At 36.4% G+C, this 15,336-nt stretch overlaps 2 protein-coding genes across 4 annotated transcripts in view; one reads left to right on the plus strand and one right to left on the minus strand.

The window, feature by feature from the left end:
• The window catches only part of mcph1 (microcephalin 1), a 137,650-nt gene that overhangs the window by 35,401 nt on the left and 86,913 nt on the right, over positions 1 to 15,336 (plus strand). For 2 of the 3 annotated variants that reach the window (XM_008118033.3, XM_062982906.1), the window contains exons 10-12: positions 4,435 to 4,472; positions 5,373 to 5,535; positions 11,218 to 11,295. The exons of the other annotated variant lie outside the window; for it this stretch is intronic. In XM_008118033.3, the coding sequence (XP_008116240.1) occupies positions 4,435 to 4,472; positions 5,373 to 5,535; positions 11,218 to 11,295 (279 nt within the window). The remainder of the gene's footprint in view (positions 1 to 4,434; positions 4,473 to 5,372; positions 5,536 to 11,217; positions 11,296 to 15,336) is intronic. 3 annotated transcript variants of the gene reach the window in all.
• The window catches only part of angpt2 (angiopoietin 2), a 58,226-nt gene continuing 54,383 nt past the window's right edge, over positions 11,494 to 15,336 (minus strand). Inside the window, exons 8-9 of the mRNA XM_003215442.4 lie at positions 14,508 to 14,638; positions 11,494 to 12,387 (exon numbers count right to left, since the gene is read on the minus strand). Of these exons, the coding sequence (XP_003215490.2) occupies positions 12,227 to 12,387; positions 14,508 to 14,638 (292 nt within the window). The 3' untranslated portion in view covers positions 11,494 to 12,226. The remainder of the gene's footprint in view (positions 12,388 to 14,507; positions 14,639 to 15,336) is intronic.

Below are 15,336 nucleotides of genomic sequence, written 5' to 3' on the forward strand. Positions count from 1 at the left end.
TGTAAAACCACATTTAAAACAAAGCCTTTGATCTCTGGTGAAGGTTAAACTTTCTTCATAAGGCTTACTCCTGAACTCTTTGTAGTTATTTAGATTATGTGCTATCTGGTATACTGGACATATTACACCTGCTGATGTCTTTGGGTAATCTTCAACTGTTTTTACCTTGGTTTCAGTTTTTCTAACCATGACTTGTGGTTTGCTTTTGATTTCTATGAAATGTTTCTTATCCTTTTTGATATAAAAGAGGAAACCCCGTTTGCAAATCATTCTTCTCTCTAGCTGATCTTAAGAGAAACCTTACAAGATGTGCAAATGGTGGGTATTTCCGTTGATGAGCTTCTTTATAAGAGAAAGCTTCTCTACCCCATGCCTCCTTCAATGGAAAGGGTAGCTTATCAATAATCTCTTGTTGTGTTAAATATTGATCCAAACATGCAAGCCCTGGTGATTCTGGATTTTTCTTAGCTGCTTCCAATTCTTCAGGCAAATCTGCATTATCACATAATTTCTCATTTTGTAAATGCAGGGAATGATCTAAGCTTTTGCAAGAGCAACATTTCTATTTGTGTAGATGATCCATAACGTTCATTGAGACAGTCCCATACCCGATTTAAAGCTGCATGTGGGTTGTTTATGTTTGCTGCATAAATTCTCTTCACCTGTATGGAAGAAGTGGGTTCCAACCAGGCCATCAATAAATTTAAATCTTCCTCTACAGGTAATTTTAGTTGCTTGAGAGCTGACTGAAAGGTATTCTTCCACAACATGTAATCTTCTGGCTTATCAGAGAATTTCTGAATGCCTGTCTGCTAAGTCCCTTCTTGGGTTTCTATAGAAGGTGTTATTTAAAACATCAAGTAGGACTGAGGGCTGCTGTGGAATTGGTTCAGAGTTAGTTTGGATCTGGGGGTTCTCTGGAACCTAACTAGATGTTTTGGGATTGAGACTGAATGCAGCCATTGGCATCGTGCAGTTTGACTGTATCGAGTCCTGTGTGCCTACTGGAAGACTTTGCTCTAACTTGGTTTGAGATATATCATGCAATGAAACTGCTGCTTAACTTGTTACTTCTGCGTATGGCAAATAATGTTCTTTGGGTGCAGAAACCTCTGTGATTTCTGGTTGTGACACAAAAGGAGGATTTGCCACTGCACTTTCTGTTACCATAGGAGGGGCTGCGATATTGACAATTTGGGTGTTTAAATAAGAATCCACTTTTGCTACAGGATCTTCTGTTGTAACATCTGGAGGGGATGCATTTCCTAAGAGATCTTGTTCTAGGACTGAAGCTTTTACTTGTAACACCTCAGCCTTTGCAACCTGTGGTAATGTTGCTTAGAGCAGCTTCTGTTTTTACTTGACATCCTGCCTGCTTGGCGGCAGCTGTGGCCTCAATTTCTGCCTTCTTGGCAGTGGCTGCGGCTTCCATTTCTGCCTTCTTGGCAGTGTCTGCGGCATCCAGCTCCGCTTTCTTGATGGTAATTGCAGCTTCCATTTCTGCTTCTTCTGCAAAAATTTGTCTTTTCTTAAGAAATTCTATTTGTTTGGATGCGGCAGCTGCTTCGGCCCTAGCATTTATGACCAGACTAAGGGATTGGCCAGAGGAACCACTATGAACAGACGTCCCTCTCATTCTTTCTGTTCTGGGATGTGTGAGATGATCTCGATTTGCCTGCTAATGTACACACAGACCTGTTTGACTTTGTATCTGTGCCTTTACCAGACATATGTAACCCTTGTTCTTCATCAACAGTTTCTATAAGGGAGGCAGGGTCTGCTTCTGCCTGACCTAATATTTTGTTAGATAAATCATTCATTATGGTTTCAAATTCTTTCTCTCTTCTCTTTCCAATAACATTTCTTCCTTATTACTTAAAGATTCTGATGTTTTAATGTGCTCAAGCAAAGATATGTTATCTGAATGTTATCCACTCACAGCATTGATGTTGTAATCTTTCCTTACAATTTAATATTTCTCTCTGCTGCCTGAAGCGATGGCTTGCTTGACTCATGTCTAAAATCCTCTGCCATGACTTCTGATATTTGGGTTTTAAAGAATTTGGTTTGTCTTGCCAAAAGGCCATCACCTTTGAAGTAGGCTTGGTTATTCTGCTCTTTTGTGAGGAAGAAGCAGACATCTTTAAGTCTCCTGAAATTTGTATCACTTTACTTATATTAGACTGAAATACTTTTGGACAGAAAGGGCTGAATATCCTATTCTCCGTTACTTTGGATTATAGGTCCTTATTCTCCTGTTGCTGTCCCTTATTAATAGACTCTTGAAAATAAAGTGATCACTAACTTTTAAAGGTTCTCAGTCCTTTTACTGAGACTGTAAACCTTCTACTTAGACTTAAAAATAACTATTGTGGCTCTGAAAGCCATATTTTCCTCAGATAAGGCTTCCCTCAAGAATTGTTCCCACAAAATGGCACCCTCTAGTGACTGCACTCTCTGCAGTCAAAACGGCTGCTGAACTGCTTCTCCTTCTGAGGTAGTTTTCACTTCTCCTCAGGAAGGTCAAAAGAACAAAATTGCTATTCGGGAAGCTCAAAGGAAAGAAATTCACTGCTGCTCGGGAAGCTTAAAAAAAAAGAAATGTACTGTTAATTGGGAAGCTCAAGGGAAAGAAATTCTGCCTCCATGCTTAACTAAAAGAACTGGAAGGCACCATAGCACGAAGGAAAGATCGGAGACTGTATTTGGTAAATCAAAATATTTTATCAATAGACAAAACTGATCTCTTTTCCTCTTGTTGCCACTATAAAGTCCCTTGAGAGGAAAGAAAGCTTTAAGTCTATGCAGTTCTGGATAGATATTGCCACAAAGTATAAAGTCTTGTCATGACTGGATTCTTTGTAGCTTTGAGGTGACTTTAATACAATGTTGTCGTGACTTTCTCTATTGCTGTATTCTATGGTCTTTTAATCTGATCTGAATACAGTTCCGACATGACGTAAATTTCTGTGTTCCTTTTAGCTTCCACTCTTCCTTCCAGTGCTTCACCAACTGATAAAATCTAACTGACAAAAATAACTTCCATTTCCAGGTTGACAGGAGCCAAGGCTAAGCTCCACCCCTTTAGAATCTTAAAGGAACAGGGCAGCAGGTGATGCTTGCCTCCTCGTGGCATGACAGTGTCCAATCCCAAAAGAACCTTTCTTAGCACAAAACAATGCTTTTTGTTCTTTCAGGTGCTGATGTTCTAATGAATTTAGTGTAGCATCACCAATTTTGCAAACAATGGGGCAAGCATCCTGTCCACAGGGTGCAAGTATCCCTGCTATAACATAACAATATTGCTCAATGAGCCTGGGGGGGGGGGGGGTGATATCTGTAATAACCCACCAAAAACAAATTTTGTTTGATCATGAATGATTTGGGGAATGGGTGCATCATTTACATAGGTAATGGAATAAAGTTCCCACTAGGGCATTTACAGTTAAACATAAAATACTGGCAAGTTTAAGCTAAATACGCTCAGAAGCTATTATTAGGCAATTAATTGCAGTAATTTTACAGTGAAGGTGCTTCTTTTGTCATCAGCAGTCTTGTTCAAATCTTACACACCCAGAGCTGAGGCTTCATCTTTGAAGCAGCTCATCTGCAATGTGTTATTCCTCTTTCCTTTCTTTTTACTGAGTTATTATTATTATTGTAATTGGCAATGTGTCATGTCATCTCCTAATATAAAATATGATAACCTCACTTTAGCCATTTTTAATAAGAGTTCAGACTCAGCTTCCTCTCAGGCCCATTTATGTATTGTATGGATCTTCTCTCAGACCCGTCTGTTAAGGTGAAGACGGTTTTATTTAGGCTGGCCTTTCAATCTTATTTATGTTGTTGTGTGTAAAGCAATTTTCTGTAAATCTCATTTATTGAAATTATTTAAAACAAAACAATTGTTTAAACAGCCCTGATTACTGATATTTGATTCCTTGATGGAATATATTGATTGGATCTGTAACTGTGTCCATTTTAAATGAACTGTTTTTAGTATTTTTCTTATGATGTTGTTTTATTATGTTTGCTATGTTCAAGCTGTGTATGATGTTTCTGACAATTGACTGTTTTTGCACACATGTTGGAAAAAGCCCTCTTGAGGAGATGGAGCAGTATATAAATAAAGTTTTGATTATTTATTTATTTTTATTATTAAAGCAATAAAGCTTTGGTTGTCAAATCCCTCCATTCAGAAAGCTCAAGGCTCAGTCTTTTTGGCAAGATAGATGGCTAGCTGAAGTCTGGTTAAATAAAACAAAATCAAATCCAATTATTGTTGGATACAATTGCTACAGCCTTTGTAGGCCGCATAATGTAAACCTGCATAAAAAAGTGTAAATATTTAGCTCTTTGGTGAAACTACACATTTGTGGGGAAATGGAAATGTGAATGATTCTCTCTTATCTTCCTTCTTTACGTCTCTAGCCATTAAGAACATTAGTCATGACAAGCATGTCATCTGAGTAAGTATTGCATTTAATGACGGCATTCTGATCTGTATAAATCTTGGAACTGAATATGTAGTCTGCACTGTTGTGAACCATATTAACAATTCTTTGTAAATCCTAGTCCAAAAGCCACATGTTGGTTTTTATGATTAGAAAGAGTAAGGTAAAGAAGGGACTATGTGAAAATTTTGGAGTGAGAGGCATAAATATATAACCATTAAAATTATATTGGAAGATACAATTTTTCCTTTTAACTTTCTTTTTGCATCTCTCCTCATATCCTTGAATTTTTATTTTATAGTATTTTAGTTTATCATATTTCATATTTCTCATATTGCTTCCGATCTTGGTAATTTTAATATATTTTAAAACTCTTAATAAAAGTCATTATATACAAAAACAGTAGGACTGTATCCTGTTAGGGTGACTTGGTTCCTATAGTCTTCCCCAAAATTGCTTCAGAAAATTAGGGGATCCACAGACTCTGAATTGCTCAAGAGAGGAACATTTTAAAACATCACTACCATCACTTTTCTGTGGATGATAACCTTTGCTAAATCAAAGAGCATTCCGTCAATGCAAACATGTTGGTTGAATCCAGCCCATTAACTGCATGAAGGAGAGCCTAACTGTTTTGAAAGGACAGCTCCAAACCTGTGCATATTTGCTTATTTACCCTGCTGTATAGGAATTATCATCTGGCAGTTGTGCTGAGATGAGACAGCCCTCGGTATATTGATCAAATGTAGAGCTCTTTCTTCTTTCAGAATGTATAGGACTGTGTGATTAATTTAATATCTAATATTGCTTAATGTATAATAGTATGTTTAGTACTTAAATACATGTAATTCTGAGAAAATCCTGCATAGAAACACTAAGATAGCATTATCATATCTTCTCCTTCTCTCCTTAAAGGAAGCAGATTGTACTTATTCAAGTGGTGAAAAAGTTGGGAAGTTTTCTGTTTTCAGATGAAGTGTGCAAAAATACAAGTCATGTGATTGTAGGGAGCCCACGTCGTACCTTAAATGTGCTCATGGGGATTGCTCAGGGCTGTTGGATTGTCTCTTATGAATGGGTAAGTAAGACCGATGACCACCTATATGCTTCATTACGAATTATATAATTTTAGATTAGTTGAAAAAGAACAAACAATCCACTTCAATGCAAAATGTCTAGAGAACATTTATTATCTGGACAACTTGAGTCAGTTCAAGTGAATTTATAGTTGAAGTCGAAGGAATGCATATATTTATCAAATGCCTATTTATTTCAAGTCAACTTATCAATGGATTGCAAATACTTTAACAAATTTTGAAGCAGATTTATACGGGAATAGCTATCCAAGTCAAAATGACAACTTGAGTCTTCTAAATAGGTAGTCTGCATGCATAGGAAAACTTTTCATGTGTCTTAGAGAGAAAAAAAGCATTCTTAATGGCATTCGGCCAGCCTGTACATAATCTTCTTAGGTGATATCATGACAAATAAATGAAATATTACTGTTTGAAATGAGGTAACTTGAAAAGTAGGGTTATGCAATAACTGCAAGTCATGGAAATTTAAAAATGCAGAAAGATTAACGATGGATATCGTTAAAAATAAAAAATTAAAAATGTAGTAAGATGTAGCATGTTATTTTAATGAAAGCAAGCAGGCCCTTTAGAGTAGATCTGCAAAAGAAAAGCACATTCTTGCTATGTTTATTTTGAAGGCTTTTTAAGAAAAAGAATCAAGAGTTATATTTCCGCAGAATAGTCATAGGTTGAGTGATTATTTTGTCTATAAAAGGAGTTGTTTGCACATAGGGCACAGCTAACTTTTTACTCTTGCTAATTTTGGAAATCAAAAGGAAGTGAAATTAAGGATAGTTACTTGGTTGTAAAAACCCAGAAAATCAAGCCAAAAAATCAAAGTATTAATTTGAATGAGAATAAACTCACCGAATCAATAGGACTTAACCACGGACCCAGCAAGACTTGTGTAAATCATACCATTCATTAAAAACATTTACTCTAGCTAGGATGCTTAATTCATTATGATCTGTCATTTCAAAACTATGACAGTTTATTAAGGCTACTGTTAAAAATTGCTTTGGAGAGAATCCAGAAAAACACCTTTTCAAAAAGACATTTCTATTTTTCTATGAAAGCTCGGTTTTTAGTTTCAGTTTTTTCTATCCAAATACAATGCTGAAATCCCCCCCCCCCCCAGCATTCCAGAGCTGATTTGTAGATGTGTATTCCTTAGATGTCACCAGTTGATTCATAACAACCATGTGGATTTTATAAGGTTTTCTTAGGCAAGGAATATTTAGAAGTGGTGTCGTCACTTCCTCTGAAATGTAGCCCATAGCACCAGATATTCTTTTATGCTCTCCCATCCAAGTACTAACCAGGATAGAACCTGCTTAGCTTCAAAGTTCAGACACAGCCTGATACCTTTAGGATATTTTGGGCCTAGGAGCAGATTTTCCAAAAGCAAATGTAATTCCTATATGTGATTTTACTGGATCACATCAAGTGCTAGATTTTTTTGCTGTAAACATCTTGGTCCAGATACATTGAATGGCCTTGGATACACATGCACACACAATGCATCCATATGTTTTATTCTTTAAGGTTTTAAGCTTACTATGTTGGACTGTTGCAGCATAATATGCACCCATGCCAAATGTAAAAATAAATTCCTCCAATATGTGTGTATATCTCTGCTTCCATTGCTACTACAAAAATGTAATAAAGAAAAATAAAATTAGAAGACACTTAAATCTCCCTATCCAGAGATTTCTAAGAATCAAGTAAGCGGTGCTACAGAAACATGAGGACTTCAATGCTATAGACATTATTCATAATGTATAGAACTATATAATTGTGGTCAAACAGGACTACAAGTGCAGCTAATATGGGTATTGCCTTACCTGGATGTAGTTCTTTAAATGACAGATTTTCTGTAAATGATCTTAGAACATTTTTAAAGCATGGGAAACATGTGCAGAATGAGAGAACAGGACAAGAGTGAAGTAAAATAAAAGAAGGGTAAATTTGCAGTGGGTAAATTTAGAGCCAGTGTAGTATAGGGGTTTGAATATTGGACTACAACTCTGAGAGACTGTATGCCCCAGAAATTCACTGGATGACCACAAGGAGGTCCACATGCCCTTGGCTTTAGAGGAAAGCAATGGGCACAATCCTCTTTGAATAAAATCTTCCTAGAAACCCTTAAAGAAGGGTTATCATAAGGCAAGGTTGACTGGAAGGCATATAACAACAAATCCATAAAAAAATTACCGTATATACTTGAGTAGAAGCTGACCCGAATATAAGCCGAGGCAACTAATTTTGCCACAAGAAAACTGGGAAAACATTGACTCAAGTATAAGCCGAGGGTGGTAAATTTCAGAAATAAAAATAGATACCAATAAAATTACATTCATTGAGGCATCAGTAGGTTAAATGTTTTTGAATATTTACATAAAGCTCAAATTTAAGATAAGACTGTCCAAGTCTGATCAAATCATTATTGTCATCTTCAATGTAAATGTGCTTATATATCCTTTTAATAATAATAGAGTAAAATAATACATGTAATAATAATAATAATAATAATAATAATAATAATAATAATAATACAGGAAAATAATACATGTAATAATAAATAGAGTAAAATAATAAATGTAATAATAATAAGATCAGGGTGAAATAATAAATGTATTAATAATAAAAATAGAGTAAAATAAATGTAATAGTAGCAACAATAATAGAGAAAAATAATAAATGTAATAATATCAATAAAAATAGAGAAAAATAACAAATGTACCATATATTCTCGAGTATAAGCTGACCCAAATATAAGCCAACCCAGGACCCTCACCCGAGTATAAGCCGAGGGGGGCTTTTTCAGTCCTAAAAAGGGGCTGAAAAACTAGGCTTATACTCGAATATATACAGAAGTTAAAATGGACAGTCCACTTAGGATAGTTTAGCAATTGAAAATCACAATCTTGTCATGTTTATTTTTTGGCAGCAAAATATTTATTTTCTCAATAATCAGGTTTTAATTCCAGGCAGTCCCCTAAGTTACAAACATGATAAGTTTTGTAGATTTGTTCTTAAGTTGAATTTGTTTGTAAATCTGAACAGGTACATTTTTAAGTGTAACTCCAGCCAAATGCCTGCCTGTCTGTCTGTCTGTCTGTCTATTTATCTATTTTTGTATAGCATAGGAAAGGATTAACAACCCTGTTGGTATTTGTTTGGCTGTCCGTGCCCCTGTTTAGAAGATTTCGCCTCACTTTCTGTCCCTGTGATATCTGGATTTTGAATAATTTGGCATGTTGTGGAAACAAAGATTGGTGATGAAGCTTCAGTTGACACACCTTTTCCCCATGACTCTTTCCCAAGTGAATTTCCCTTCTTATGGGTAGGTTTTTCTCACTTCCTGTTGTCTTACCCCAGTTCTTAACTATGAGTAGTTTGTAAGTCAGATGTTTGTAACTCGGGGACTGCCTGTAGTACTTTTAAAAAACCTAAGTGTAGGATGAGTTTACGTCATTTTGATGCCTGCATCCAAACAGCAAACTACACCTTTCCACTTCCCCCAGAGTCTCACTGCATGATGCTCGATGCCAGACATATTATTTTGGCCGATAAGGCCAAATGGCGAAAGAAGAACAGAAACACATGGCAAATAAGAAGCGGAGGGGAAAGTGGCCCGGCACATACCTGCAACATCACTTACCCCTGTGAATCTGGTTACTCCTCTTCCTGTAGTGCTGGAGAAGAATTTTATGGTTGCCATGAACTGCTTAAAAGAAAAATACATAAGTCCTAGAGCAAATCTAGTGTGAACTCTCCCTAGAAACTAACAGATTGTCACGCTTTTGCTATATCATGACTCACTAAAAAAGACAATAGTGTCCAATAACGTCGAAGGTAGTAAGGAAGAGGAAGACCGTGTTCCAGAGGCATGGACTCAGGCAGGGAAGCAAGGATGGTGAATCTGCAAGACCTGTGCAAGATTGATGGGATCTGGACAATTGGAGATCTCTCATTCATGGGATTACCATAAATCAAAGTCCACTTTACAGCAGTTAACAACAACATTATGTGTCTCATTTACCAGGCAATAACAGTGTTAAGCATTTTATTGGTAAAAAAAAAATAATTAGGTGCTTTCTGAAGCTGCTACTTATTTTAAATAGTGCCTATTGGAGGAAATGACACATTTAAGGAGGTTACTGTAGAGGATATCAGATTGTTCCTGTGGAAAAAGTCATTGAACAGTTTTAAGCTACTCTTGTTTTGATCTTTTGTTACAATTCCTTTTGTAATGGGTCCTTCCGGGAAAGGACCTGTTAAATCATTGTTATAAACATACCAGCTGCTGACCACTGGCTGATTTAACAATGAATAGTTCTGATTTGTATTGCCTCTCCATTCATTTCACACATATCTTTCCCACCTGCATCAAAAACATCTCACTACCTACAATGAAGTAAAATTAAAGTGCAGACTGTCCCTGAGTTACAAACATCCAACTTAACAAATTACTCCTTATTCAGGATGGGGGTGAGACAACAGGAAGTGAAAGAAATCTACCCTTCAGAAGGGAAATTCACTCCTGAAAAAGTTATTTTGTGGGGGAGGGGAGCCTCTCACTGAAGCTTTGTCACCAATCCCTGTTTCTACCACAAACCAAATTATTCAAAATCCAATTATCACAGGGACAGAAAGTATGGTAAAGTGGGGACTGTCTGCAATTGCCTCTTTATATGGACCTGGGAAATGACATCATCTTGTCCTTTGCCTCAGCACAGTATCTTGGATCAGCCCTGCAAATTGCTACAAAAAAATTGTGCAAAAAACATACTGATACCGAAACATATGTTATCGCAATTGTTTTTCCTTTGAAGTACATTTTTCTCTGGAGTAACATATCCTGAAGTTACTTCATTTTAGACTTCTGAGGCAAGCGGGTGGCACTTCATGTCATGCAGAGCAGGCTTTCTGGTTTCCATCTTTTCTGTAGCTATTGGATCGTTCAGTACCTTAAACCAACTGGAACTTTGCCCATTCCAACCTAAGCAGGTAGTGTTTGCATAGGTTCAAGAGGCTACAATGTGAAACAGAATCTCACTCACTCTTCATCCTATACGGGCACAAGGCACATTAATTCATTTCCTGAATGAATGCAGCTGCAACGTACCACTGTGTACTTGCTTCAATAAAATAAGCATAATTCCTTCTTCGGATTTTCAGAGTGCCCCATGAAGCCTTCCAAGATAAACCTTTGCAATGTGTTAGGACTTCTGTGTGACCCTTTGGACATGGCATTTTTTCTCATTCCACACATTATATTTGAGTTGTGGTCTTGAAAAAAAATCCTGATTGCCATACAGCAATTTTCTGAAAACAGAGCTATTTGTTTAATCCAAAATTCAAAAAAAAGCCATGGTTATGTCACACTTGAAACAGCTTTTTGTATCCAGAAACCAACGTGGAAATCTTTGTTCATTAGGTCTAAATCACACAGCTTACACATTGTTTAACTGAGTTGTTCACTTTTAAAAAATATTAAAGCCAACTAAAATATATGTTGTACAATGTTTTCTTTGCCATTGCATGTATGTAATCAAACTATTCCAAAGAGGGCATGGTAGTGAATTACTCAGCTTCCAATCTATTTTTTGTAATACATTCCATAAGTCCTGTTATACTGCCTTTGAACCACTATAGCTTTTTGCCCCTTTACTTTGTAGGTGCTGTGGTCTCTAGAATATGGTTACTGGATTTCTGAAGAACCGTATGAGCTCTCAGTAGATTTTCCTGCAGCTCCTGTAAGTAATAAAAGCTTATTTTTAAGCTCCTCGGATTAATGCTCATTGGTAAAGGAATCTGCAGACTTCAAGCTTGTAATCAGTAGCTATTTTTTTGCTGGGAAAAGCTCTTTGGGTTTTTTTAAATGCATACAAAACATTGAAGAATTATAATTACCAGGTATTATTTTAGCATAAACAAATTGAGAAAGGAAAAAGTGCAATTTCTTTTCTTTTTTAACAAATTATATTGCCATCACATGATAAAACTCTTATCAGTTGTAGGGATTCCATCATAAAACACTGATAGAAAACCAGGATATTTTAAGAGCTAAAAAATGTGATTATTATACACAATACTGGACTTTTAAAGAAGACATATAAAGTGTCGAAATATATATATTTATATTTTACAAAAGCTTATTAAATATACTAGCCTGTGCTACCAAATATCCCTGAATGTGTGATGACTAATAATAAGATTCTGAATACAGGAGTTAATTACAAAACACCACATTATCTACATACTTACAACTATGGCAAGAGAAAAGAGTAGGCTAGAGTTTACATTGGAGTGTCTTCATTTTAGAGTTTGGCAAGAAAGCATAAAATCTTACTTCTTAAGCTTAGTAATTTTATTTGATGCACTTAGATGTGCTTCATAGTTCCAGTTATGCACACATGCTATAAATGTTCAAGACATTGTTGTCCTTAAACTTGGGAAATATCCATCTATTGCCTTCGTTTTGCCAAATCATTATTCCATAATATATCTCTAGCTGCTGAACTTCTGTTGCTTTTCATTCAGGACTGAAGTCAATTCCTGCAGTGTACTTATGCGTTTTGTCTAGGCAGGATGAGCAGTCTCTGGCTATTTGAAGTTTGAATATTTGCCAGGTGGACGTATGTTGTATTTCTTCACTAAGCATTTTATACAAAGTGCAATTTCTTATTAGAAATCTGCTGGTCGGATCATCATAACTGTGGCCTTGAGAGAATAGCCTGCTCCTTTCCAGTAGTACCACTTAATTCCTTTAAATCTGTTTGTGTTCTGTCGCATTGGAAAGTACACTCCATTCAGATTGGACGGACCACATGCATCAAACCACCATCCTGTTTTAAAAAAAAATTTAAACAATTATTTTAAAAGAAGGGATATTTAGTTGTGCACAGCATATTTCATATTTGTCATAATTGTCTCAGTGTAAGATATTAATTCATCATCTTCCTAACAATAGCTGTTCATAGGGTGAACAAAAAACGCCTGTTTTATCTAAGGCATTTTGGAAATGTTGAAGTACAGATCTCAAAATTATCCAGCCAGTATGGCATCTTTTACAGCATTGCCATGGCATCAGTGATATCTTTATTGCTATCCTTCTGTGCTGGTCCTTCTAATTAATTCCACATGAAATGCCATAATTCCTGTATAGTCTACAGATTTTGGTAGAATTATTCCATACACGGGGCATTCCCTAATGTCTCCATCTGATGCTATGTGAAACAGCTTACGCTTGTGTGGCGATAAATACTAAAAAGAATAAAGTAACAAATGCATAAAACAAATTTTTAAAAGTGGATTTTAAAATACATTTCAAATGTCAACCCAAAATAAAACAGGGCCTGTGATTTTAACTTGTAGCCCACAACTGGTTTATGTCAAATATATATGAAAGGATCAAGACTCAGTCTACGAAAGCTTATCCTACCAATTTCTTTCTCCAGGTTAGATGCCGAGGGCTGGTCATTTTTATATTGCAAACTAACACTGCAGTATCTTTGAATTCTAGTACCCAATGCTGTTGTTAACAGGCTATAGACTTTTCAATGTCAAAATTAGAAGTCTATAGCCTGTTAACAACAGCATTAATGCTAATGTGAGTCTGACAAATAATAATTTGGTACGTATATCTTTTGTATTAATGAAAAGCCACAAGGATTCAGAAAGATAAAGATGGTAACTCTTCTTTGACTATATGTATTTTCTTCAGAGTGTTAATGAATCCTTACAGCTCCAGCATGGAAGCAGTGCTACAGGTGCATTAGTTGAGGTTCCTCATTGAGGTTATTCAGCTAGGAGGAGCATGGGTCTAGCTTCTTTGGCTGAATCTACATTGACCATACAATACAGTTTGAAACTGCATTATAGTAGAACCTCTACTTAAAAGCATCCCAACTTAAGAGTGATTTGAGTTAAGAGCTGTCGCTCAGCCTGGTTGTGCTTTGACATAAGAGCTAGCATGGGAGGGAGTGCTAGCGCGAGAGTACAGGGCTTTAGGGCTTCAAGGAGTACCTCGTGCTCTTGTCCACTTTGGGATATTGCTGTCCTCTTTACTCTTGTCCACTTTGAGGAACTTTGGGTTGTTGATTTTTTGTGGTTTTTATTCCTGGTATGTTTGGCTTCATGAAGAGAGGGAAGGAGAAGGAGCTAGAGAGGGAGGGAGGCTGGAATGAGTACAGTATGCTTCTGCCTCTTTGCTTTGTGATTCCTTGCCACAACTTTGTGCTACTACTATTTAAAAGTTGATCTTTTTTATTGTTCCATGTAAATGTGCAGGTTTTGTCTTGCTGTTGCACTGGCCAATAGACATTTTGTTGCCTCAAATGTACCTTCTTGCCACAACATTGTGCTTCTACCATTTTAAAGTTGATCTTTTTATTTTTCCATGTGACTGTGCATTTATACATTATTTGTTATTTATAAAGTAAATTTTTTATTTAAAACCATGTAACAAACATGGAGGGGATTTGGGGGGCCAATACGGATGAATAGCATTTCAATGCATTTGAATGGGAAAATTCATTTTGAGATAAGATTTAAGCTTTCTTCCCCAAAATGCTTAGATATCATCTTGAAACCCCTTTGAACCATGTTTCTTGGTTCTCATGCTAGGTTTGAATTAGGCTTGGGGCAAAAGAAGGGGAGGTATTCCTTACTAGACTTTGTTTCTTCTCCCACCTTTTTTCACATCTTCTTTGATTAAAGCTATATGTGGAAGGGTGCATTATAGCAGTTCTAATGTCTGAAGTCGTTATTCTAGTGCTGTGAATGATCTCACATCTGATTTAACAAACCACTCTTATTCCAAACTGCAAAATGTGAAAAATGTAAGTAGCTGTTCTCTTTAAACTTGCTTTCAACATCCACCCGCTGATTGCATTACAGATTGATGAGGTGCCAATAGAAATAGGAAAGGTGTGAAAATAGGAAGAGTAGAAAATGCTACTCTTACCTCCTGTTAACATTTGTGAACATTTGCAGATACATTTGTCATTGTCTGCATCCTTTGTGCTAAAACCATTTCCTGGCTGGCTTATGCTGCTTATTTTGCCGGCTGTGCCCGTAAGTCCTTTAAGGTTGATCCTGTAGGAAAGCAAACACATGCTGAAGCAGTTGTTGTGGTTGTGCAGTACAGAGGAAGTGTTTTCCAAGAAATATCCTGTTCGGTTCTCTGGCTAATGATCCACTCTGTGTCTTTTGAACAATATTTGCCAGGGACTTGTTGTCGACAGAATATGTTGTTCTGAAAAAGGAATAACCTGTTTGCTCCCAAGTTACTATACCAGAAGGTGCGGGGGGCGGGGGGATGTTTTTAAATTAAAATGGATTCTTAAAGTGAAGACAAACTTTAACTGTTGATTACCTGTGTTCCAGGATCATAATGTCAAAACAATAGATAGAAAATATGTGTATAAGAAAGACACCAGTTCATAATATTTTTGGAATCTGTCAGAGTCACAGCTTGGATAAGATTATTGCATTGGATGTTTGTGTAATGGAAATGTTATTTTTTAAATTTATGCCCATCACCATCTGTAATGAGGAGGGAGGCAGAAAATGCAAATTGCATAGTTCATCTTCCTTGATTTTACTTGCTTCAGTCTTGGTTATTATTATCCATGCTTTTTTTCCCCATAAACGGTTCTAATATTTAATTGCTCACAATAAAGCATTTCAGTGAGGAGAAAATGTAGCCCTGATCATACAATATGCTTTGAATATGGACTTCTGATTTAAGTACAGAAAATATTTCCATTCTCTTGTAGAAGACAACTTCCCTC

The sequence above is a fragment of the Anolis carolinensis genome, chromosome 1 (genome assembly GCF_035594765.1).
Source record: "Anolis carolinensis isolate JA03-04 chromosome 1, rAnoCar3.1.pri, whole genome shotgun sequence".
NCBI classification, from domain to species: domain Eukaryota; kingdom Metazoa; phylum Chordata; class Lepidosauria; order Squamata; family Dactyloidae; genus Anolis; species Anolis carolinensis.